Source organism: Chinchilla lanigera, unplaced genomic scaffold (genome assembly GCF_000276665.1).
Source record: "Chinchilla lanigera isolate Chin_1 unplaced genomic scaffold, ChiLan1.0 scaffold00110, whole genome shotgun sequence".
Classification (NCBI taxonomy): Eukaryota; Metazoa; Chordata; class Mammalia; order Rodentia; family Chinchillidae; genus Chinchilla; species Chinchilla lanigera.
Genome location: NW_004955511.1, coordinates 732,996 through 757,993, shown reverse-complemented (window position 1 = coordinate 757,993; position 24,998 = coordinate 732,996). Strand labels below are relative to the sequence as shown.

The 24,998-nt window shown below is 37.8% G+C and overlaps 2 protein-coding genes across 2 annotated transcripts; both read right to left on the bottom strand.

The window, feature by feature from the left end:
- Nucleotides 1-7,820: 7,820 nt before the first annotated feature.
- On the bottom strand, nucleotides 7,821-8,753 carry LOC102026896 (olfactory receptor 5W2-like). Its single transcript, XM_005407946.1, has one exon. The coding sequence runs from the start codon at nucleotides 8,751-8,753 to the stop codon at nucleotides 7,821-7,823; it is 933 nt and encodes a 310-aa protein (XP_005408003.1).
- Nucleotides 8,754-12,904: 4,151 nt separating this feature from the next.
- On the bottom strand, nucleotides 12,905-21,952 carry LOC102008019 (olfactory receptor 10AG1-like). The gene is made up of 4 exons (XM_005408210.2): nucleotides 21,024-21,952; nucleotides 15,422-15,508; nucleotides 15,227-15,356; nucleotides 12,905-13,108 (listed from the first exon to the last, which is right to left on the bottom strand). Exons 1-4 carry the CDS (start codon nucleotides 21,950-21,952, stop codon nucleotides 12,905-12,907), a joined length of 1,350 nt encoding a protein of 449 aa, XP_005408267.2.
- Between the last annotated feature and the right edge of the window lie 3,046 nt (nucleotides 21,953-24,998).

Here is a 24,998-nt window from a genome sequence, read left to right as displayed (position 1 = left end):
AAACATGCTTGCCTGTGTAGATATCCTCTCCGTGTCTGAATCACTGGTTCTCACAAGTTTACCTGTAGCTTACGACAAATATTACTGTCCAAATAAAATATTACCAGTGACTCTGTATGGTGCATTAACGTTATAGGCCACGTTCTTATTTTGGCTCCGTCTATTGTCCTTAAAACTGAAATCCCAGCACAGGTGTATGACGCAGCCAGGGTACATTTGGGCACAGGTGTAACACAGATAACCGACAAAAGCAAGGAGATGGTAGGCTGCGCACGCGCACTGACTAGAGCAGAACCGCGACGCCCTTCAATCACGTGGAGAGGAGCAGGCTCTGCTTTGCTGTCAGACGCAGCAGCTGTTCCTCTCCCGCACAAGCCTCTCTCTGGAAACATATTACGAAAGAAGCACGCAGCGTTGCTCTAAATCACTGTGGTACATTAAAAATGATTATTTCTAGCACCTTCTGGAGAAGAGGCAATTAATTTACATTATTTCTGAGGTCCTTTTTTGTTTTTGTTTTTGTTTTTGTTTTTATTTTTCTGAGACAGGGTCTCACTATGCAGTTCAGGCTGGTCTTGAGCTCACTTTGTAGCCTAGGCTGGTCTCGAATTTGCAACGATCCTTCTGCCTCAGCCTCCCGAGTGCTGGGATTACAGGCGTGTGCCACCACGCCCGGCTCTGAGGTCCTTTTTATTTTTAATTTCTGAGATCTTTTCTAGCTGACTTTTCTGTCTCTGTGAATTATGTATTCCGCTACTGTGTAAACCACTCTCCGCTCTTAAAATCATCTGGAAAAAAAAAAAGATGAGCTGCTTCCTCAGCATACAAAAGAAACACACTGCACCTCTGGGCTGTTTTGGCCAGAAACAGTCTTGACACTGATGCCAGATGGGACAACATGAATTGCACAAAGCCAGACACCTGTGCACACGGCCCTTTTTACAAAAGGCTTTCAATATGTAAAGAGTGATGGAAAGAGCCTTGATAAAGGAATTTGAGATTTCGTAGTTGTGATAGTCAACATTATTAGTACTCAAGTAACTAAAAACTAAAGCTTCAGTACAGTGTTGGGACCGGCCAGGAAATGGTGAATGTGACAAGAAAGGACAGATCGAGCCGTGTCAGCGGTGTGAAGCAACAGCGCTTCTCACACAGTGAAGATGGAAGATAGAAGTGAACTTCACCTTGTACACCTGTGTGGAAATACCTACTGTAGCTCGATATAGGAATGCCCAGCGACCTCAAAATCCAACCTCTAGATTTACACCCAGATTAATGAGGGAATATGTCCTACCAAAGACGTGTAAAATATTCACTGCTGCATTATTTTACTCTCATGTTCTAAAGAACTGAAATATGACCAACCTAGTGGATCAGCACTGCCGAGAAATATTGAAAGAGCTGTGAAATATCTTTTAGGATTTTCAGTTCCTAAGACTTGCAAGTATGAGGGTTTGCTCTTATATCATAAGAAAAATCACAGGCAATGTATTAATAGAATGTTATTTCTGAGTTCTAAAAAATTTATGGGCTCTTTGCTTACTTCTGATTTTAGATAAATTATCATATATTTACACATTGGAATATTACATGAGAAAAGGAACAAATGAACTACTTTTATACACAGGACAGAATTTTGTAAAACTACATTGAATAAAAGAAAATAAGCATGAAATTGAAAGAAAAATAACTGTATAAGTGCCACCAAATATATTCAGACAACCAAAATATAGAACATTTGTCATGGATCTGGGGTCATTTCATAGGGTGCTAGAAATCTTCTTTATTGGCCTGATTTCCAAGAAAAAGATGCTTTTCTTTCTGAAAATTTACTTAAAATATTGTTTTTAGTAGATAGTTTTCAATATGTACATTGTAGTTAAAGCTGCTTTATTAAAATATATTTTTTAATGTTCCATTTTAAGTAAATGTAAGTTTTTAAAATGTAGCCTTATTTGCTAGACAGAGTTGAAGACAGATTGTAAAATTAATGTGGTGCACAATTTTCATACACTGGCTCAGTAGATGGTCTTTATATTCGTGAAACGGCCAGGTGGTAGAACACCTTTGTCACACTCCAGTGCTTCTGCTCTTTCTTCCATCAGCAAGGAGATTCGAGGTACCTGGCATCAGGAGACTGCAGGGAGCTCTGTCTCGGAATGCACCATGCTTCAGGATCAGACAGCTATTTCCTAAAAATGGTGATTTGATAGACAGTCGGTTGTTTGAATGATAATGTGTTACCATGGGCCTCATTACCATTTTTCCAAATGCTTGCAAGTCTTATGAACTGAAAATCCTAAAACATAGACACATTGTTTTGGACTTGATTAAGTCTTGAATAAAATGTTTAAGGATCCTCTTCTCATTTAAAAAACACCGTTCTGAGGGAAAATACAAACCACTGAATAAATTTGGTCATGTAACATGCAAAATTAAAATAACTGCACAAGCTCAGATTCTAAATTAGGCTTCAGGGAAAGCGGTCAGTCTGTTTAACTGGGTGAAGGAGTTTAACCTCTGTATAATTGCTAAAAATGGATGAACCTCTAAAAGACGCATGTTTATAGCAGAACAATTTGTAATAGCTAAATCATGAAAGCAACCCAAATGCCCATCAACTGAGGAAAGGATAAAAAAGCTGTAGTATTTTCATATAATGGAGCATTACTCAGCTATAAAGAAAGATAAACTTGAGGCTTTTATAGGTAAATGACTACCACTAGAGAGCATGCTCATAAGTGAAATAAATCAGACCCACATGTGTAAACATCATATTGTCTCCCTAGTATTAGAGCCTGAAAGAATAACTGAAATGTAAAAGGTACAATAGATAGTGAGAAAGGGAAAGAAACTACTCAAAAGGAAAGAATGACTAGGATGAGAGAAAGGAGAAAAAAAAATAAGAAAGGGAAAAATATATATATATATATACACAAGATGGCTGGATAATTGTGCTATTAATTTCTTTTGTTTTCTTGAAAGGAACAGTTGATATTTAATTGATCATTCTTGCATGTCTGTATTTGTTTATCTGAGTAACCAATATGAAGATAACAGTATGTAATATAGCAACCATTGTTAATTTCTTTAAAGAAAAAAGATTAACCTAAGTGAAAGAGAATATATGCACAGAGAGGTTTACTATATGATCCACTTATGAACATCTAGAACAAGCAGAGCTACAGAGGCACAAAAGAGATGAATGTTTCTTAGGTGCTAGACGGAAGAGAATAGACATTAACTGCTTAATGGGTAAAAGTCTTTTACGTCTGGGGATAAAAGTGGTCAGCAGTCAAGCAGTGTAATGTTCACACATAAGAAGAATTTTTGTTATATAAATTTTACCTTGATTTTTTTTAGAAAGGAAAGAATGAAAAAAAAAGGTAATGCTAAACAAAATGTGAGCTGGGGAAACATAGCATCCCTCGAAACAGGGACAGACCTGAGAGGAAAATGAATGTGGAAAGAACTTGGAAGGGAACCAAGGTGCGCGCCCCATAACCAGGTATCATCAGCATATAACACAGACATCAGAAAGCTCATGGGCAACACAAATGCATGCGCTTCATGGGGAACTGGTGGACTGTCACTAGCAATCATCGAGGGAGTGTGAAATGTGCCTCAGTTTTATCGTCCACTGGGCTACCTTGGTGGTATTGTGATCATTATAGAAAATAACGGCAAAATACAGAAAGATGTTGAACACTGTTTACAAATCACTTTCCAGAGTATGAAAGGTATCCTGATTTCACTGAAGCTAACTTAATGGGTTTCCCATGTTCACTGAGAGCAGAGGGAGGGACAGCAAACAAATGCAGATGGTTTATATCTGTACATCCCCTCAAAGCCTCAGGGGTTCATACGGGTGGTATGCCCATTGGTGGATTAGTCCACAGATGAAGCTAGAGCTAAATTTGAGGAACGGAGGAGTGGGCTGCCTGAAGAGGTGGTAATCAGGAGCCTGGCCTGGAAGGGCTCCTGCTCCCGCTCTCTGCATCCCGGACATCACCGCAGGAGTGGCTGCACTCCTACCTCCCACCACACTGCCCCTGCTGGGCCCAGCAGACATGAGAGGACTGGAACGCATGAAATATGAGCTGACATATATGCATTCTCCTCGAAGGTGTGGGTGATTGACACTGTGTCCCCAAAACCAAAAATGAGAATGTGATGAAGACAGCATGTGCGCATGCGTACACACACACACACACACACACACACACGGGCGTGCACACACATAGAAGCAACAGTAATGTAGCAATTAATTCCCAAAGGGGGGTTTCACAAGAACAAAATCACCTAATTCACTCATTGCATAAAATGGAAAAGACCAACAATGTCTCGTTCTGCTTGTTTGGGCCACAAGGTCTGTGTTGGTTGACCTAATGACTAATAACTGAATTATGACTCAGAGCACACACCTCAGGTGCATAATTATTGTATGGCATCTGCAGTTCTCATCAACCATTAGTGAACCCACAGCCATCACATCTGTAAATGCGATGTCATGATTCCCATAGTATGAAATATCCCTTCAGAGACGGCTCACACATAAGCTTCTTTAAACTTCCCAGTGTGCACAGTTTCCATGTGCAATCATTTTTCTTATTTTCTATTTATTCTCTGGAATTGTACAGTGCATCTGCTTTATGCGGCATTTTCTCTTGACACCACTGTTAATAATGTTCAATTGTTTAAGGAAAATAAAGCAGTATTTTCATACGGCATTCGTTTCTGTCCTTTTATCTTTATTCACCTTGGATGCCATGCTTACACATGAGATTTTAGATAAATTTAGATAAATCTTAGAATTCTAAAATTCTGCAGATAATTGAATTTATGGAGTTTCAAAGTATGATTCCATTTAAAAATTCTTTAACATTTCACAAAAGTGGCCACATTATTATTTTTTCAAAGGGATTCACTCATGGAACTCTAATTAGGACTTTGCTGACAACATGGTTTTCAAATTAAAAACATTATTGTCTCTGAGACTCTAGACATCAATAGCTACATCTCTGCAGTGTGGCTCTTAATGACAATATAAATTTATGATATACACAGGATATAAAGTACATGACAGTATATAATAAAAACTAGTTAATAGACAAAAATATGTGGAATTTGGTAAGAATTTAAGAGTGATCTCAGGCTCCCAAGTGATTTATAAACATTTTTTTTAGAAAGACATTTGCATGAGGTGAGATTTGCATGTATGTACACTACTACAAATTTCTGAGATATTATGTTATACAGAATTAGATGTACATTTTGTATAAATTTTTACCGTTAATCTATGAATATACTGAAAAAGCTGATATCAGTAATTGTACATTATTTAGGAAATGGGTGAAATGAAATATTTTACATCAAAAGAAGTAGAAATAAAAGCTTTCTTCATAAATGAAACACACAAGTCAGTTTTTTACTTTCTTTGTGTTAAAGATGAGAAAGAATATATGGAAGGCATGATTCTGTCTAGGAAATTTTATGGATGATTTGAACACAGGAAATGGCAGGATGTATACTTCATCCTGTCTTACACTTCACATCCCTTTATAAAGGAAGGACACACGTGTGGTGTGCACTGCACGCACTAGGACCAAGGGGAGACTGAGCCACTGGTGCTACCCAATGCGTGTGCAGCCTCCAACCCACAGTGGGTGTAAAGGTCCAAGACACTGGACTCTAACTCCTCTCGGCTGCAATTGCTGAGGGCTCCTAGAGCCTTAGGGCTATTTTGTCCTGGTTATCACGCAGTCTTGCTGTCTAAGAGTCACCCTGGAAAGTGCAGGTCACTTCTCAGTCCAAGCTGGGACTTAAGTCTCTTAGCCATGCTGCTATGGGGCTTGCAGAAGCACCAAGCCAGAGCAGTGGGTGTAGATTGTGGGTTCATTTTAGCTACAAATACCAGGTTCATTGCCTTTTGGGGAATACTGCAGAGGTGGTACAGCCTTGGGCATCCCATAGTCTTCCAGAAAGCCTGGGATATATCTGATGTCTAAAGCTTGCTTCTTCAGGATTTCCTGTATCACAAAGATCCTTACTGATCAAGGATACTTAGTTAAGCTTAAGCACCAAAAAGAGTTAAATTGTCCACTGCTTTGTGTCCATCTTCTTACTGTGTTCAAATCTTCCTAACATCGTCTCTGCTTATTCCTGAATGAGTGCAGAATTTCCAATCCTCAAGGTAGACTTTGAATTTAGGAAGGGTCTTCTCTGCTCTCTTTCCCTTGTTCTGTTAAACCTCAAATTCTTGCAGCATTTAGGAGATGAATGCATTTTCCTTGGAGCCGTGAACATGTTTTCCAAAGGTTCTCATTGTAACATTACAATTGGTCTGTCCCAGGTGTTTGCCATTATTTTTAGACAACAAAGTTGCTATCCTCCAGCCTCACCTCCCAGAATCTTGGATTAGCAGTAGGAACAATCGCACCTGCTTACCTGGGCCTTTTGTTCTATCCTGAAATGTTTTACTTCACAATTTGTCACCAGCAGCAAGATATATAAGATGACCTCCTGCTTGTCATTGTAACGCATAACTAAGAAAGCCAGTGTGTCTTATGTTGGCCTTCAAATGTATAGATATGCCTATGGGCTCTCAACCACTGCAATCAGTGCTTGCGTCATCAAAAATTAGGGATAGGTAACAAAGGAAATTATCAATGAAATACACAGATGGGTGTTTCGTATTCTCAGGAAATTATTATTCACATCTATATAGATTATCTACCTTTCCATTCACAGACATTCCACATATATTACGGTGGTCTGTGCAGGTGTATATAAGCTTTTGTGAGTGTTTGACACGTATCAAACCCTCAGGGATATTTGTTCATCTCCATCTAGAAACCACTCAAAAATGTTATGTTAATTTTATTCTTTCTTTGCTTTCCCGTTTTGTGTGTGGCAGACATGATGTAAGAGATTTGAAAAACAAGGACAGAAGGTGCATCCCTGGAAGGAAAAACAATGCTTATTTTCCCGTAAAGGAGATAATGACTAAAGAGATAAGGATAAATAATGACTGAAGAGAAACTATTGTAAATGATGAAGAGAAGCATTTAACTAGGGAGAAGATGAGAAAGAAGGAAAGAAAAGAAGACATAGAGACTCTGATGATCGATAGACCTAATGTACCAGGGCATTTAAAGTGTATTTTTATGTCCTAAACCAGTGACACTACATGTACTTCTACATACAATTTCTCTATCTACCTCTACCTGCCTCATGCTTCTCTAACTGCTGTGACTCTTGCCTAACATCCCTGCTTTCCCCTACGTGTTTCCATTTAGGGCTGAGGTTTAGTAACTCTATCTGAGAAAAACTTTCTCCTGCACACCACATGCAGACGTTTTCTCTGGATTATAGCTGTGCTCCCCTTACTTCAGTATTGTTTAAATACTGTAAAGAATTGATTGCTCTTTTAGTTCATTTCCACACTTTCCCTAGAATGTAAGATTCCATGGTAATTCATCTGGATTTGCCATACAATGTACAGTGCCAAAGGGCAACTGGTAAACACTTAACAAACCTCAGGTTAATTGAAATTGAATGAAAACATGAGCAAATGTAAGGCTGGCACAACTGAGACAAATCAGGAAATCTTACCGCACAGAAGTACCAGATGTTCATTCACAGTACACAAGGAACCAAGACATATAGGGAGCTCTACTACATTTTCTTACAATTCAATATCAGCTTAAGTGTATATTTCAGTGAGTTATACTCTATGTCCATTTCCTTCTGCACAATGCAATGCAATTCTTCAAAACAACCATTTTTATATGTGTTACATGCAGATAAAATACAATTATTTAAAACCACTCTTTATTTCTCAATTTCTGCAGGGCCTCTTTCACATCCCTGTTCCGCAGGCTGTAAATCAGAGGGTTCAGCATCGGAATCACCAGGGTGTAAAACAGTGAGGTCACTTTGTCCTGATCCAGGGAGTAGGAAGAACTTGGCCGAAAATACATGAAGAGTATGGTTCCCTGGAAAATGGCAACTGCAGTGAGATGGGAGGCGCAGGTGGAGAAAGCTTTGAACCTTCCCTCCGCAGAGCGGATCTTCAAGACTGATGAGATGATATAGCAGTAGAAGACAAGTACTTCTGTAACGGTGCTCAATTCAATAAAACCAAAAATGATAAATATCACTAACTCATTGACCCGTGTATCAGAGCAAGATAGCAGAAGGAGAGGAGGAACATCGCAGAAGAAATGATTAATCTCATTGGACCCGCAGAAACACAAGTGGAATGTCAGTGCGGTGTGGATGAGAGCGTCTGTGAATCCCACCAGGTAAACCCCAGCCACCAGCAGGGAGCACAGCCTGCTGGACATGTGCGCCGTGTAGAGCAAGGGCTTGCTGATGGCCTGGTACCTGTCAAAGGCCATCACTGCCAGCAGCAGACACTCGGCGTCTGCAAAGGCACAGAAGGTCAGAAACTGCAGCGCGCAGCCCAGGAAAGGGACTGAGTTACTCTCGGCCATGAAGCCCGCCAGCATCTTGGGTCCGATGGCCGTGGAATAGCAGAGGTCGCAGAAGGAGAGGTGGCTGAGGAAGAAATACATGGGCGTGTGCAGGTGGGGATCCGCTCTTATTAAAGTGATCATGCCAAGGTTCGTTAAGAGACTGATGAGATAAACGAGGAGAAATATGGTGAAAAGTGTCTCTCTGACGTCTGGGTTCTCAGTGATTCCCAGGAGAACGAATTCGTTCACGGCAGAGCAGTTTCCCCTCTCCATTCTTCTTGTTCTCTAGACTTAAAAAATTAATGGGTACATTTCAATCCTTCTGAGCATTGCAAAATATCTGTAAGACAGAACTCCTTTTGTTTCTGTGTTTTTTTTTATCCAAACACAACACCCATAGATAGGATGCTTTTGAGAACACTAAATAATCAGTCCAAGATAACAGTTGAGAAATTTTGAGTGAAATCTATGGATAAATGATAATATGTGTACATTTTAATATCTTCTCTAATTTCTCTGGACCTTTTGCTGCCCTTATTTCAGCTAATATATATTTGATGAGCTGAAATCTCAGTAAATCTTCAAACTAATATGAATTTGGGAAACTACATTTTCCATTTAGAGGGAAATTACATGCTCACAAATACAACTTAGCATTTGCTAGATTTCTTACAAGACTCATTGACAGAAAAAATTACGATTTTAATCTTTTTCATAATTCTTCCTGGTTTCCAAACATAATTTAATTTTGTTATATAGAATGATATCACTAACAAATAAAGAGGAATTTTATTATTCTAGTTTTCTGTTTCTCTGGTATTTGAGAAGACACCAAAAAATTATTGACTTTTTCCCTAAAAATATCTTAGAATTTTATCACAGTGCTCAGTGCTGAATATAGAGGTAGTTTAAAGCTAAAAGATTAGTCTTCTGCTAGCTCCAAAAGAGATGCTAAAATACAAGTAGAAAAAGTATATTTTATCTGTTACATTGTCTGTTATTTCATCTGTTACATTATCTGTTTGCATTGTCTCATTTTATGAATCCTTTTATTGCATATAGCAATACTGTGTGTATAAAAATTGACAACTAGATGAATAACAATTATAAGTTAGAAACATGTAGCTCCTCTTCCTGTGTGTATGAATGTTCATGACTACGTGATGTATTTTTCCTGTGTGCATGATTCTTAATTGAAATATGAGAAGTGGAATGTGATTGATGTATATTTGTGAGACTTTTTGTTTAATTATTTTGATTAGATTACTTTAATATATGGTAAACGTGGACTTCAAATTTTACACATTCTTGTTTCCAATATGGTACATATTTGTAATGTTATCTTGAAAATATGCATTAATTAGCCAAGAACAGTCTCCTAAATTTATACACGTACTTACAAAATGATAAAATGAGCAAAACAAGCCTGTGACTCAGATTAGAGGAAAATAAGTAGAAGGACATTCTGTGGATACTACTAAGTTCTGCTAGAATCTTTTAATCTTGAGGAGAAACTGTCAACTTTAAAAATTAGTTTTCAGATTGTGTTCCACTAAACACTTTGGCATAAAATCTCTAAGTTTTTTCCAATCAAGTTATGCTTTTTCATTTCTTTTTTTATATTATTTTTTAATTGGGAAACTCAAGAACATACCTGAGGTGAGTGGTGCTGTGGTAACTGAACATTATTAGGCCGATAGCATTTTATTATAACGGAAGCTTTTGGGACTTAACTCTCTGAAGCTACTTTTATTGGGCTTTGCTCTTGTGCAAACATGTTATTAATTGTATTTTTGGATCTGTGTTTCCCCCTGAGACTACAGACCTAAAAGAAGCTCAGGTAGAGCTTAAGTGCTTAATAGAGTTACAAAGTCATGTTAGAATGAAACAATTAATTAATTTTATACTATATAATATGTACAATTCATACAAGTTTTCTGGTCTAAAACATTATCTGTCTCAACCTAGTCTACCAGGAGCAGAGTGTAATTAACCCTCTGCAGCCCCTCCCCAAAGAATTATTATTAAACCTCACTTTTCTTCATTTGTACTTCAAGTGCTCACATTCTTTGTTTCCTAAATTACTGAACGATTGCTATTTTTCAAAGATATGTTTACAGAGATATACTATATGGACTACAAAATCCACACTCAACCTTTCTTCGGTGTGTAGCACAGGCCAAAGCCTGCGGAGTGAATACCACGGTCTACTTGTTGAGAATTTCTCATCAGCACAAAGGAGACACACATGGAGCAAGAGTGATTTCACCCTCCACTTTCCCCCCAGTGCTGGCAACTCTCAGCTGCTTTCTGACTCCATGTGTTCATCTATCCTGGAGGCAAATATCAACAGATGCCCTCAATCTGGGCTTTTTCTGGTAGTCTTTCATTTACCATGCTGCTGTAAATATTTACCCACACTGAGAAATTTTTCAGAATAACCTTCCCTTAGATGGATAAATGATATATTGTTTTACAGGTATGACATGTTTTTCTTTATCTGTTCATCATTACAGGGCTTGTAGGCTGTTCCTACTCTTAGCTCCCAGGGCTGAGCGTGCCATGGATATTCCTTTACTCACGGCCTTCTGTCACCACAGTTCCTAGAATGTTCCCATCTCTGGTCCCTTGTCATCCTTCTGCATTTCACTAAGGGTATGACTGGACCACATCTTCTACGTTCAGAAGAAATGAATGTGTATTATTTTTTAGCTCTGCTTAAGTCATTTAAATAATTTCTCTGCTACCTCTAAGTCTTTGGGACTACCACTGATGCTTAAAATTTTTGTATTTTGAATTTGGAGAGGGAACTCCTTATCAAGTATTCATTGTTACCTGTTCCAGACCTTCTACAGTGGAACATACTGAACAAAGAATAGAAATTCATTGTACTTGGGGACTGTACCCTGTGAGCATAATTCATAGTGTACGAAAGTTATTTAAGCATTATGGGTGAAAATGGTTTTTCTAAAATATATAGAGTTCCACGTTTGTTTCAAAAAAGATTTCATTTGCTTTTACTCATGATTGTTCTTCATAAAATTGAAAATTCATGAAAATTTGCCTTCTAAATTCTGCAAGCATCTTCACAGACAGTGCGAAGTTCTTCACATTGCTTAAACGCTGGTCCACTACTGTGATGCCTGGGGGACTGGGTGACCTCCAGAGGACCAGAGCCCACCCTGTTCCTACAGTGGCCCCACTGGAATGTCTGCAGCTCTGTTTCTGTGTGTGTGCTTCTCATGCATTGCTTTTTCGGATGGTTGAGTTAGGTCTTCGTAGAGCAAAAAATTGAAATGTAAAGGAAAGAATGCAAGTAAAGAGATCACACGTACTCAACTATTTATTTGTAAGGTTAGAGTCTAAAAAATAAAAGTCATTGTAATAAGAAATTTCACAACTCCAGAATGGGCCAGTAATAACCTGGCCAGATTAAACGTGGTGTCCTTTTGGAAGCCTCTTCCTTAGAGACCCAGTTTTGTTTGTCCTCCCACTGAAACTTTGCTGACCTTTCATTGCTTTTACCAGTATAAACTGTTTCAGGTAGCTGTGACATTCTCCTTATAACCTGCGGGAAGAGCATCTCTGTGAGCCGCTAAGCAGTGACCAAAAGGCATCCTAAATTCTGGTAAACAATGTGACCCATTTTGAGAGTAGGAGCAGCTGTCTTTCCATGGTTTATCTAGACATCGTGAAACATTCAATTTTTTTTTTTTTTGGTTTTTTTGGTTTTTCTCCGGTACCAGGAACCGAACTCACGACCTTGCACTTGCCAGACAGGCGCTTTTGCCGCTGAGCTAAATCCCCAGCCCCCATTCAAATGTTTTAGAGCAATTTTTATCAAATAAAATCACTGTGATGTGGACTTATCCACCGTGTTTCAACCTAGTTTTGTTTTTTAATGATTTTATCAGCATATGTTTGCATTACGTAACTCGTACATGGCAGGCATTAGCGCATGTGCATCTCACCCCTTGATTCTGTTTACCTCCCTCCTTCCCCCACTCCCTCCCGTCTTCCTCATGTTCAGATTCACTTCCCATCTCTACCAATTCTACCTTCTCTCTGTATATCATTATTTTTTACTTTGGTCTTTAAATTACTTATCCTTTCAGTTTTTAAAGAAATGTACGAGAAACGATGTGTCACTTAACCTTCTGTATCACATTCGCCTTCTCCTCCAGTTTCTCACTCAGTCTGGCGTCCTGCACCTACTTTCAGCTCTTGCCCAAGGTTAAAGTGGCCATGAAAGGACATTTTTCGAGTAAATTCAGGTCATTGAGGCTCCGTGGTAGCACAGCTAAGCACATTTCCCTAAGAGAAGGTCAGATGTGTGGGTTCATAGACCGAGGGCATATTTTGAGGGAGGATTAAAGACAATTTATGTTTTACTAAAATGCATGTTGAAAATGTAAACATTCACCTTATTGGTAGATAAAACCTGGAAACTTCAGAAAATTATTAACAAATTGCATTGTGCACTGTTTCTGGGAAGCCACACCCTCCCGCTCATAGCTCAGCATGTGGCGGGTTTCATATTCACCAATTAGAGGATACGTGCACACACGCAGAGAGACAGAGAAATACAAGTCACAAGGCAAAAAGCCTGTGTCTGTCTTCTCCTTTCCCTGCCAAATCATGGAAAGTGAAGATTACCTTTTGCAAAATCTGGATGAACAAATACTTTATCACATTATATGTGTGCACTGATATTTTCATATTGCCATAAATTATATTTTGCCAGAGGGCATGTGTGTGTGTGTGTGTATGTGTATGTGTTTGACTTAAAACAGACACAACAGGAAACAGCTCACAGTCAGTCCCTAGGTGTGTACTGAGACTTTGTGAAATGCAGCATAACTTGTATTTCAATTCTAGTGCTGTCAGAGAAAAAAATGGTGTTGGCATTATGTATATTCACTCTTAAAGACACTGGCAATACGTTCATGCATCTAATTTCTATATTCTATCTAAAGCTAAATATGTTTACCAGTAGCTCAGTATTCTATTTGCAAACTGTGAAACCCTATCTTATTTTTTCTGTCTTTTCTGGAACAGTTTTTAAAACGGCTTTTAGATGTTGCACAATGTACAAACATACTTATTTTATATTTCATTCAAAGTGTGAGTCATTTTTACTGAAGAAAAGGATGTAGGAATGTAGGCTTCCTCTGCTTCTTTCTGAAATAACAAGATAGATTTGCTCCAGCCTTTTGCCCCGCACGTGAAGAAGGACCAGCTCTGCAGCCTCTTGAAGAGAACCAGTCTCCACCTTTGCTAAGATGAGTTCAGTCTGAGGATTGGACTGCTGTTGAAAAAACTTTTCTCCTTAATGAGCTGATCACACTCTTTACTTATTCATCTCTCCCAAATAAATATCTTGCTGTGGTCTTGTCTCAAACTCTTTGATAACTCACGCTCATAACTGTTAACTATCTGCTCGCATACCCTTTAAAAGTTTGTGTATTTTGAGAGATTTGCACAATTGCCATTTCGGCAGCTGTGCTCCATTCAACAGGCTGAAATGTTTCTCCACCGGGGCATCGGATCTGCTTCCTGATATTCACTCTCCCTCAGCACTGCCTACTGGGGTTCCAGCTTACTCTGAACATTTTGTATAAATAGTCTCTTGCATTTTATATCATGTTCACGTCCTATAGTTAGCCTGTATTTTAATGCTACTTGATGATTAAGAAATCTCATCATCATCTGTTCCATGACATTTTCAGCTCTGTCCTAAACATTTTTCACACCAGCGGTCATCAAATCCTCCCTCCTATGTCTCCCTCAGCAGCAGCATCCATCCTGCATATAATGTACCAGCTCAAGAAGCGGATGAGGTCCTGGAAAGTAGGTTCAATGTCATTCCTGTGCTCATACCGATGTTGAACTCACACCCATGTAACATGAGGTATGAGAATGTGAGAGAGCCTGTGTGGAAAATCATGAACTCAGAAATATCTTAGTAAAGAACATGAGGTTAATTAGCATATTTTTGAAGTTACATACCATCCTACTAAAATGTCCACACTTTATACAAACCACTCCTCAAAAAACTAGTAAAATATAGACCATTTTAATCCCCTTCCTGAATTTATGTCCATTCATAAAAGTGGTGTGATACTATTAATGCAGGAAATAATTTATTAATTTGAAATGTATAGATTTCTATTACTTTTGGATTGATAGAAATTCTAGTGATTTGGTTAGGTGTTCTAAGTTTAAAAGAAACAGATAAGCCTACTTAGGCTTTTATCCCTCTTCCTTCCTACATTGTACTTTGTGAGCTTCTGTCCTATTTTATTTATAGCCTGAAGATCAAAATAGTTCATCCTTTATCCTTATACCAGGCAATGCATCATGCATATGTAACAGACTAATTTATTCTGAAAGGTAATTATTGATAATGTTTAATTTATAATTAGTTTATTCTTAGAAGAAAAGCGTACATACCATCATCCCCAGGAGGACACACACAGACACACACACACACACACAGAAATACACAATTTCCTGAAGGAGAATTAAAACATAAAATTTCTATATTATTCCCTAGGTGAAAATACTTAACTCGCATGATCTGAAAACGTTCTTAACAGTATATTAAGTAGTTATTATCCAGAACCCTGGTGAAGTTTATGTGTTTCCTAGATTGTTTTATACAATAATTTTAAAATATGACTAGCACGCTGACAGAATAATTTCACCTATAATCTCTGCTAGAAATGCTGAAAAATCTGCAGTACCGTGAACTGAATCCCTCTGGACACAGCCACGCTCAGCACCAGTGTGCGGAGAGTCATCACTTTCCTGACGCTGTGCTTCACATCCTTGCTCCTCAGGCTGTAGATCCGAGGGTTCAGCAGGGGATCACAGCTATGCAAAGCACAGAACGGATTCTAACCATGAGCCATGAGTTCACGGCACTGGGCACGCAGTACAGGAACGCGATGGTGCCTTGGAGGATGGTGAGGGCGTCATACAGGATGCACAGGAGGAGAAAGCTTTCGAGCACCCACCGCATGAGGGTGTGCTCAAGACAATGACAAAGACGCAAGGATAAGCAGTGAGGATGACAATGCGGCTGCTCGCCTCGCTGAATACGGCAGTGGGAAAGTATTTGGCCGACGGAGGGGTCTGAGCAGAAGATGGAATTTATGACGGACGAGAAAGTGGAAAGGGATGTAGAGAAAATGTACTGAAGCGTGGACAGCTAACCTGGAGAACGAGCCCCTTCCGAGATCCTCAAGATTGTGATAGAGTTCGAGCCAACATCAGGATGCATGTAGAAGACGTTGTGTTAGTGAAGTGAAGCAGACACAGAGGACGAACACTGCGTGATCACACTCAGATGGAGACATTAAAAAAGCACAAAAAGTACACTCCCAATAATAAAGAGTAGAGTGGTAACTGTAGGAAATCCATAAGTATTCGGGAGCAATGGTGAATAATGAAGGCCTACAAAGGCCAGGACTCTAATGGTCATAGCAGCAAAGCTGTCAGTCAGTATCAGTGTGAGTGTATTTTTACAGTAAGGAGAGTAGGGCATTTCCTCAGCTTCTCAAACAAGCTGGATAAGTTAATTCACCAGTTGTTCCTCTCTCTTTACCTTCTGTGTCAATCTCTGACCTAAAATAAAGACTCAGTTAGTATACATCGCTGACTATATAATGTTGGTTAAAAATGGTTAAAAGTTAATTTCTAATCAAAACAAATTACTACATTGTCACTGAATAGGTTACATATTGTGAGCACATAAAAATAAAGAGAGGCTATCACTTGTATTTTAGAAAAACTCACAGAATTCAGTCAGAACTTTCAATCTCTGCTTTTATTTTATTTTTTTTATTTTAAAGATAAAAGGAGGGAAACATTAACAGACATACAACATTTTACAACATATCACAAGCACAATACAGACAATACAGAGTTACAAACAAAGTGGTAGGGAATTAACAATGGTGGTTGTATTACATATTGATATCTTCAAAGTGGCTTCTCGTGAAAACAGATATGACATGCAATACTGGTCAACCAAAGACTCATTGACAGTTTCTTTCAGCATAGAAATAGAAGACAGAAGAACAACCATGTTAACTGTCATGTATATACATACATACAAAATTTCTCCTTCTTTCCCTTCTCTTTTCCCACATCCCAGTTGCCCTTTACTCTTCAGCGGTTTCCTATCAATCTCTGCTTTTAGAAACTCAAAATGTCACCAGGAATTGAAGGAAACTGAAATTTAAATCAAAAAAACAAGAAATCTTATCTTCTCCTTGGAGGATGGACATGGAAATAGATAAAAATAATAACAAGCAAAATATTCGGTTATTATGTTGGCACTGCCCCAGGGTCTGCAAAGGAATTTTAAAATGTTTCTGGCTCAAGCTCTTCTGTCTGTAATAAATACTATGAAGGTGCCAATCCCAAGCGCTTTCTTTATCTCATCTAATCACTAAAATCCTTCTATGATGAGAGCACAGGGAAGCCTGTGGCTGACCAGAAGGCTGAGCTCGTCTCTAGGGTGTTCTCTGACCTCATCACCTCTGAGAATGTCCAGGACATGCAGTGTTACTGGAATGCAGTGGTGATGTTCTCACTACTGTGCATGTTTTAGAATTTAATCATTTATTTAGAAACATAAAGCATTGCTTGAGGCTTAGCAACAATTTGGTTTCAGTGTTAGCTTGGGCCCAGTGGAATGTGCGCATTTATGTGATCTGATATTTGTTACCTTCACTTGCACTGCTGCAATCACAATCAAAAGCTGATAGTGCCTCTGCAATGACTCAATTAGGAAAATCACCTACCTGTGTGTATCAGTGTATGTGTCTCCCTATCAGCCAGTGTCTCTCTCCACCCCCTCTCTCTCCCACCATTTGTTCTCTCTTTGGGGAAACTGACATATAAGAAGAAAAAATTATTTTCAAAAATTAGTTACAGTTCTCCCAATACTTTCTTTCATTATTAAGCTATAATAGTTATTGCATATAATGTGCAGTGTTTATGACAGTATATGATGCTCATCATATAAAATAATATACTCTAGAAGAGCAAATGTTTAATTCCAATATAGTTACAAATGTGTCAAAGTGGCTGCTTGTGTAGATCTGTTTAAAGGTCGCTTGGCTTGAGACCCAGCACAATCTCATGCCCCAGTTCACATCCACAGGCTGAATCATATCTGTTGTGCTTTTCAGGCAGTCAGACAAGAGAAACCACATCAACTAGAATGTGCTCTCCTACATGAGCTAGGGCAAAATCCTTTACTCAGGTTAGTAAGTTAAGCTTTAATTTAATTGGAAAACATCTTCATAAGAACAAACTTAATAATGATTGACCAAACATCTGGATACCCCCTGGGCAAGTCAACACATACAGTGGATCACTTCAGCAAGCGCTGTGACGTGTATCACATTCATACTAATTTTTTCTATTTTATGGGCAGGGTCTTACTATGGAGTCCAGACTGTCCTCAGACTCACAACCTTCAATGTTCTTCCTGATGTGATTTTAGCGCTTGGCATTGCTGTGCTGGACATTTTCATTTTTCTTTTTTCTTTTATTTTTTCTGCCTAGGGCCAGCACTGATGCCTTTTTCCTTCTCTTTTCAGGCCTCCTGTGATGAGGTTGGGACACCCTGCACACTCTCCCTGTTGCAAGGCTTAAAACATGAATGATCTCTGCAAGGCCCTTTGCCATGTGACACAGCGCGTTCAGATGTAGTGGAGAGGAGGCTTCTGGTTTGTCTGAAGCTGCGGTCCAGGGAATGACAATACCTGAATGGAGAGGAGACTCATATATATGGCATTCTGCTGTTATTTTAATGTTATGCAAGTCGGTGTTAATAAAGAAAATATAAAATCGTGTTCTTACTTCCATAAAGAAAAAAAATTCCACAACACAGTTGCTAGAGAATAAGCATTGCTAATATACTGTGTATTACAATATTGAAAGAATGGCCACAGTGTTACTCAGTACAACTCATACAAATCATAGACGTAGACATAGACAAAACCAGAAGAAAACTTAAAGGGAAAGAAAAAGATTAAACTTTATTTACCATGAATAAAAACAACTAGTAGTACACACAAAATAATTTACCATATATCTTAAAATATTTTTCAAACAACGAAATAGATAAATTGCGGAATTATTTGAAATTCTCTTTATTTCCTATGTAGCTTTTTTCAGTTATGATATATTTTTATAATTCATATAAGTGAAGCCAAGTGATATTTAAGCTTGTGTCTCTGACATATGGCACGTAACCTTATGTTCTGAAATTACACCATTTGTGTGCAAATGCCTCAATTTTATCTTTATTTATGGTAGACTAGTACTCCACAGCCAATCAGTACTGCTTTTTCTTTATCCATTCTCCTAGTGATGGATGTAAAGGCTGCTCCCAAGACCCAGCTATCATAAATAGTGCTGGTATAAACATAGGTATGCACATATCCCTCTAACGTGATGACTTTAGCACTCCTGGGATGATACCTAGAAGGAGAATAGCACAATCAAATGGAATTTCTATTTTCAGTTTTTGAGGAATCTCTACACTGATTTCCATAGTGCATGTACTAGTTTACATTCCCATTTGACTATGTCCCTAACTAGTATAATTTATTATTCACTGAGGCATCCTATGATGATGTCACCTGGTATTGCTGATAAACCGCTCAGGACTCAAACTGTACTGTTTCCATGTTAAATGATAGTTTTTTTTTTTACATTTTTAACCTCTTTTTTAAAAGACTATCTTAAAGAAAGGATATATTAGAGATGGGTAAGATTTTTGCGTTACTGGATGGTAAAATATGAGAATATGCATGCGAGTGGTGTTAATTTCCACATTATTGGTATTAACAAATATCACTTTCCTCTGAGTAGCATTCTATGTTTAAATGAATGAACAGAAATATAATAAAATATCAACAGTGATGTCTCTATTTTTGTATCTTTATAGAGTCAACACAAAAGTTTGCTCTAACAAAACTTTTCCATTTTTTGTTAGTCCTAGATATGAGACTTGACTCAAAAATGATCCTATGGGTTAGTAAGATCAAGTGCATTATCACCATTTTACTATATAAATGTTATGGGAAAGCCATTCAATGATATTTAACTACTCAACACTTTCCATAAAGAAGAGATTAAAATTCAGTTATCTCAATTCATTAGACACTACCTTACCCACAGCGTGGTAAATCCTACTTTATAAAGTACAGGAAATGGAGGATGAATGGAACCATTTCCACCATATCTACTATCTTTCCCATCACAGTGCCCTTTGAAATGGTCTTTCTCGTGTATCAGATGCAAATCCTTGAGTCCTATAAAACACTGTGTGATAAGGCAGGAATACACAGAGATTTACATGGAAAACTATATGAATAATATTTAACATCACATGTTAGATAGTAAAAAATAAAAATGGGTAAATAAAAGAGAAATGCAACTACCTTCAGAAGAAAAGCTAAGATTGTTCTTATCACAGCTTTGCATATGTGCTCACAATAAGAGTTAAAACTACAGATGGGAATAATTGTCAAAAGAAATACAGCAACAACTTTTTCTAAATGTGGATTATGTTTCCAAGACTTTTGTATTCACAGGTGGAACACTGGGGGTTCTTTTGAAACATGCTCAATTTCCACAATACTATCAGATTAAATTTTAGGAGACTTTATATACTTTAACCAGGATTACAGTGAAAAATTTTAGGTGCATTAGTGCATTAAATATAAGAAAACATCAAGTAAACATGGAAATAATTTACAACACATTTGGAAGTATGTATAGGTATAACAATGTCTACATATTTGTGTTTTGGTTGAAAGAGTAAATTGTTGAAAAGAGATTACTTGATTATTATATGGAAATCAGGGAAATACATGAACAAAATAAAACCATTTTAGTCAAATAGGAGTGTTGCTTTGTATCTTGTGTCTTCCCAGGAAATTTTTCAGTGGATGGCTAAGCGATCAGATTTGTTCTCCTGGTAGCAATGAAAAAGAATTATATGTTCCTACACAGTTAGTTAAATAAATTCATTTTAATGCTGACTCTGTAAAATCTCTAGATTTCCCCAGAATTCATTCTGTTATTTACTCACTCACTGAACTCGTCTCATAAGAAGCATTAGGTTTTTAAGTACTGTTGGTAATTACTATTTTATACTATAGATTTTAAAAAGTCAGCAAATACAAACAAGGTACGCACAATCAGGAAAATAATCTCCATTAAATTGAACCTACAAGACAGCGTTTTGAATTTATATACTGACAGGGAAAATGTGACATCCCATCTATTATAATTTAAGGGAAAATATACTTAGGCATGGCTTTAAGAAGACAGTTGAATGCACCTGCTATATATACAAGCACAGTAAATTACCAGCCAATATATAAATGCAATGAAAATACATTACAAACGACAGGTGATAAACTTCCCAAAGAGACTGCATAGTGTGAAAATGTTTCTCTGATAACTACATAACCAAAACATTAAGAATCATGACAGTGTGTTCTAAGGAATAATTTTTCCAGTGCAGCAATCACGTCCTTGTTCCTGAGGCTGTATATCATGGGGTTGAGCATGGGTGTCACGATAGTGTAGAAAAGAGACAGCAGCTTGTCGGTTCCTGCAGAATGGCTGGATTTGGGCCTTAGGTAGGTAATGGTACCAGATCCAAAAAATAGAACCACAACTAACAGGTGGGAAGAGCAGGTGGAGAAGGCCTTGGCCCGTCCCTTGGCTGTGGGCAGCCTCAGAATGGTGGAAATGATTTTGCTGTAAGAGGCAAGGATCAGAATGAAAGGAACTGCAGCAACCAACATGACTACCACATAGACAGACACCTCATGAGCAGATGTGTCCCCGCAGGCCAGCTTGAGAATGGGGGGGATGTCACAGAAGAAGTGCTCAATTTGGTTGGAATTACAGAAATGCAGAGAGAATATCTGGCATGTTTGCCCTATCTGCACTGGGATCCCCCCGAGCCAGGAGCCAGCGGCCAGCTGAGCGCACCTCTTTGGGTTCATGAGCAGAGCATAGTGCAGAGGGTTACAGATGGCCACGTAGCGGTCGTAGGACATCACGGCCAGCAGGAAACACTCAGTGGCTCCAAGGACAAGGAAGAAACACAGATGTGTGGCACAAGCAAGCCTAGAAATAGTTCTCCTTTGAGTCCAGAGGTTGAACAACATCCTGGGAAGAGTGACTGAAACATAACAGATTTCCAAAGAAGAAAAAATTGCCAGAAAAACATACATGGGTCTGTGGAGGGCAGGGTCCAGCCTTATTATTAGGATTATGAGGCTGTTTCCAAAGAGGACAGCCAAGTACATGACGGCGAACAGCCCAGACAGAAAGCCCCGGAGGTTTGGAAGGTCCGAGAATCCCAGCAGAACAAAGTGCCCCGCTGTGGAAACATTGCCTTGCGCATTTATGCGTTCATGTGTCATCTGTGAAAAACCATAAGATGCTCAAGTCATGTCATTGTCTTTGACTTTACTCAATAATTTTTAATATAAAGCTGGCACACACTGTGATTTTCCCTGTTCTTTAAAGGAACAAAAAATAAAAATCTATGAGGTCTAAACTCAGAGCCTTTATTTTTTGTTATTAAAGATACGATGTATGATCCTTTTTCCTTCCAAGGAGAAATTATATTTGTGATTAGGTACATAATTTGAAATTTTACAATTATTTTAATTTCCAAAATCTCAAACCCTGTGTTAATCTTCAGTATAGCAATGCTTAATTTCATTTATTGACCTCAATTTGTCCTCCATTGTCCAAGTCCTTTCCTATCAGATTCATTTCAAAATTAACAGTATGTTTTAAGTAAACATTTTTCTGAAATACAGAATAATTCTTAGAAATTAGTACAGTGAATGTTTATTTTATTTCTTCCTACAGTCAGATTTTGTTTTCTATATGACATGCTTCTTTAATGCTAAGAACTAATAATATACTAACCATGAAACATGGAATATTATTTAATTTTCTAATTTTATTTGAATTTTCATATGAGAGTTATGAAATTAGTCAGTATAAAATTTATCAAGACATTTTAATGGAGAGCAATGACCTCCAAGTCCTGCATCCTTTTTGAGAAAGCTCAACATTGAAAGGTTCAGCAAAAATCCATAACTTAGGAAGCAACTCTAATTAGAATGGGCAGATTTCAATGGTGTGTTTATGGTATGGAAGTAGCATCAACCAAAACTCATCTCTATGATTTCACTAAATTATTCACTTCCTCACTAATTGTTACTATTCCTCACATTGTTTATTCCATTCAATCTTTTCCTTAGTGTTTGTTTTGTTTTGCTTTTTGTTTTTTTTTTCTGGTACCGGGAATCAAACTCACAACCTTGCACTTGCCGGGCAGGCGCTGTGCCGCTGAGCTAAATCCCCAGCCCCTTCCTTAGTGTTTGTGTGTGTGTCTGTGAGTGCATATTTTACATATTTGAGGATATTGACGTTATCATTTATCTTAGTATGTTTTTCTTTAGCTTTAAAGTTATACTTTACATTCCTTTTGATATTCTATACATTTAGTATGTAATTCTTTTAATATTCTAATTCAATGATTCACAAAATTTGATTCCCTAGCCTAACTTATCAATCTTTGAAGAGTGTACTTGGTTGCTTTAACTAGACGCATTCTCAAGGCACAACCCCAGCTCCAATCCAATCTGCAGGCATCACGACCAGATACAGATTGTACATCCCTTACATGTGTGATTTTCCCTGTGCTCGTGATGTGGGGTTAGAGTTGGAGCATTTTAAAATTACTGTGATTTCCCTCACTCTTGCAGAATTAGCAGTTCGTCTCATTGCATCAGTTATATAGTAGATAGCAAACACGCTGTGTTACTTGTAAAGCAGAGGGGACTAACTCACCACACATGGAAACTCATAAGTTACCATAAGCTCAGACTAGAGTTAAATCTGGACAGTGATGATAAAAGGGGTCTAAATAGTATATGGACACAGCTGCTGGGTGCATTGGCGCGCAGCCGCAATCCTGACACTCTGGGAGGTTGAGGAGGAAGATCTTGAGTAAACCCAGTCAGGACAACACAGGGAGGACTTATCTCATATTTAAAAACATAAAGGGCTGAATAAAAACTTTGTATTCAGTGTCCAGTATTATAAAATAACATACACAAACACAGAGACTCTCTCTCTCTCTGTGTCTCCCTCTCTCACTCTCTCTCTTTCTCTCTCAAATGCATACAAGGCACCCAAAGGAATTTCTGAAATGAAAGGAAAGATGTATATAAATTTCTTTCTTCATCTGCAACATTCCAGACAATATATTAACGGACATCTCAAAGAGTACTTAAAATGTTTAAATAGACTTTCATAATTATATGTCTCGATTAAATTTGGTTGTGAGGCTCTAAACTACAAAACTTGAAATCACATGAGAGAGAACAATGTTGACAGCGATGATGTGAAGTTGATAAACGTAAACAAAATTCTAGTTAGTTAGGCTGGGAAGTTTTCCTGCGCTGACACTTGAAATGAAAGCATCGAATATGGTATCATACTGTTACTTTTAAAAAGTAAAGAAAAAGAGAGATTTTGATCATTTTCACCAGAAAGTATCATAAATATTTGAGGAACTAAGTTTACTCTGATTTGAGAATTACGCAATGAATTCATGTAGGCAAATATATCTATATCTATACCTATGTCGTTTATTTCTCTCTATATATATTTATTTATTTACCAGTACAAAATAAAAAGGTAAAAAAGATGGCACTTTCTGTCAAAAATGTTCTGTAATTGAGTTTTTATGATGGTCAGAAGTTAAAATGAGTGGCTGGGGATTTAGCTCAGCGACACAGCGCCTGCCTGGCAAGCGCAAGTCTGTGAGTTTGATTCCCGGTACCGGATTAAAAAAAAAAAAAAAAGAAGTGAGAATGTAATCAAGACATGATTAAAAGATGAGTTCTGCCTGCAAGTTAAGAAACACCCACACTCTTTTACTATACTACCGCTTCATACTTTAGTCACATTTTATTCATTTCTCTTTAACTCAAACTAGACATTCACAGAGAAAAAGTAAGCACATCAATCAAAGCTCCCCTTTGATACAAAAAGGAGAGTAAGTAGAGCAAGCCCATTTCAGTAATACCAGTTCAGGGTTTTGCTCATTAATTACATAAAGTTGTGTTTTCCTGAGATAACACTCCAGGGCTTAATATAAACACAGCATTTAAATATACACTTGCACATACTAATCATTTAAATAATGAGTTAAAATGGTGCTAGTGAGGAAATTATAATATTTAATATATGAACTTACTATACAAAAATACTATTCTTTTTGATATTATTTATCCTTGTCATAATTAAAGCTAGGAAAGTAAAAAGCTTATCTGGATCAGTGTTTTGAAACTTGATATAATAAAATTCTCTTTTCCTACAACTTTGTCTGTAACTCTGTTTTGTTTGTATTGTTCTTATGCTATTTTGTAAATGTATGTCTGT

Excerpts from the sequence above, each read along its gene's own strand:
- LOC102026896 (XM_005407946.1), bottom strand. The coding sequence starts at position 8,753 with ATGGAGAGGGGAAACTGCTCTGCCGTGAACGAATTCGTTCTCCTGGGA.
- LOC102008019 (XM_005408210.2), bottom strand. The coding sequence starts at position 21,952 with ATGACACATGAACGCATAAATGCGCAAGGCAATGTTTCCACAGCGGGG. Across the intron at positions 15,509-21,023 it reads ATTGCTGCACTGGAAAAATT|CCTCATGCGGTGGGTGCTCG; the intron begins ATTCCTTAGAAC and ends TCTTGAGCACAC. Across the intron at positions 13,109-15,226 it reads CCAGAGGGATTCAGTTCACG|GGAAAGGAGAAGACAGACAC; the intron begins GTACTGCAGATT and ends ATGATTTGGCAG.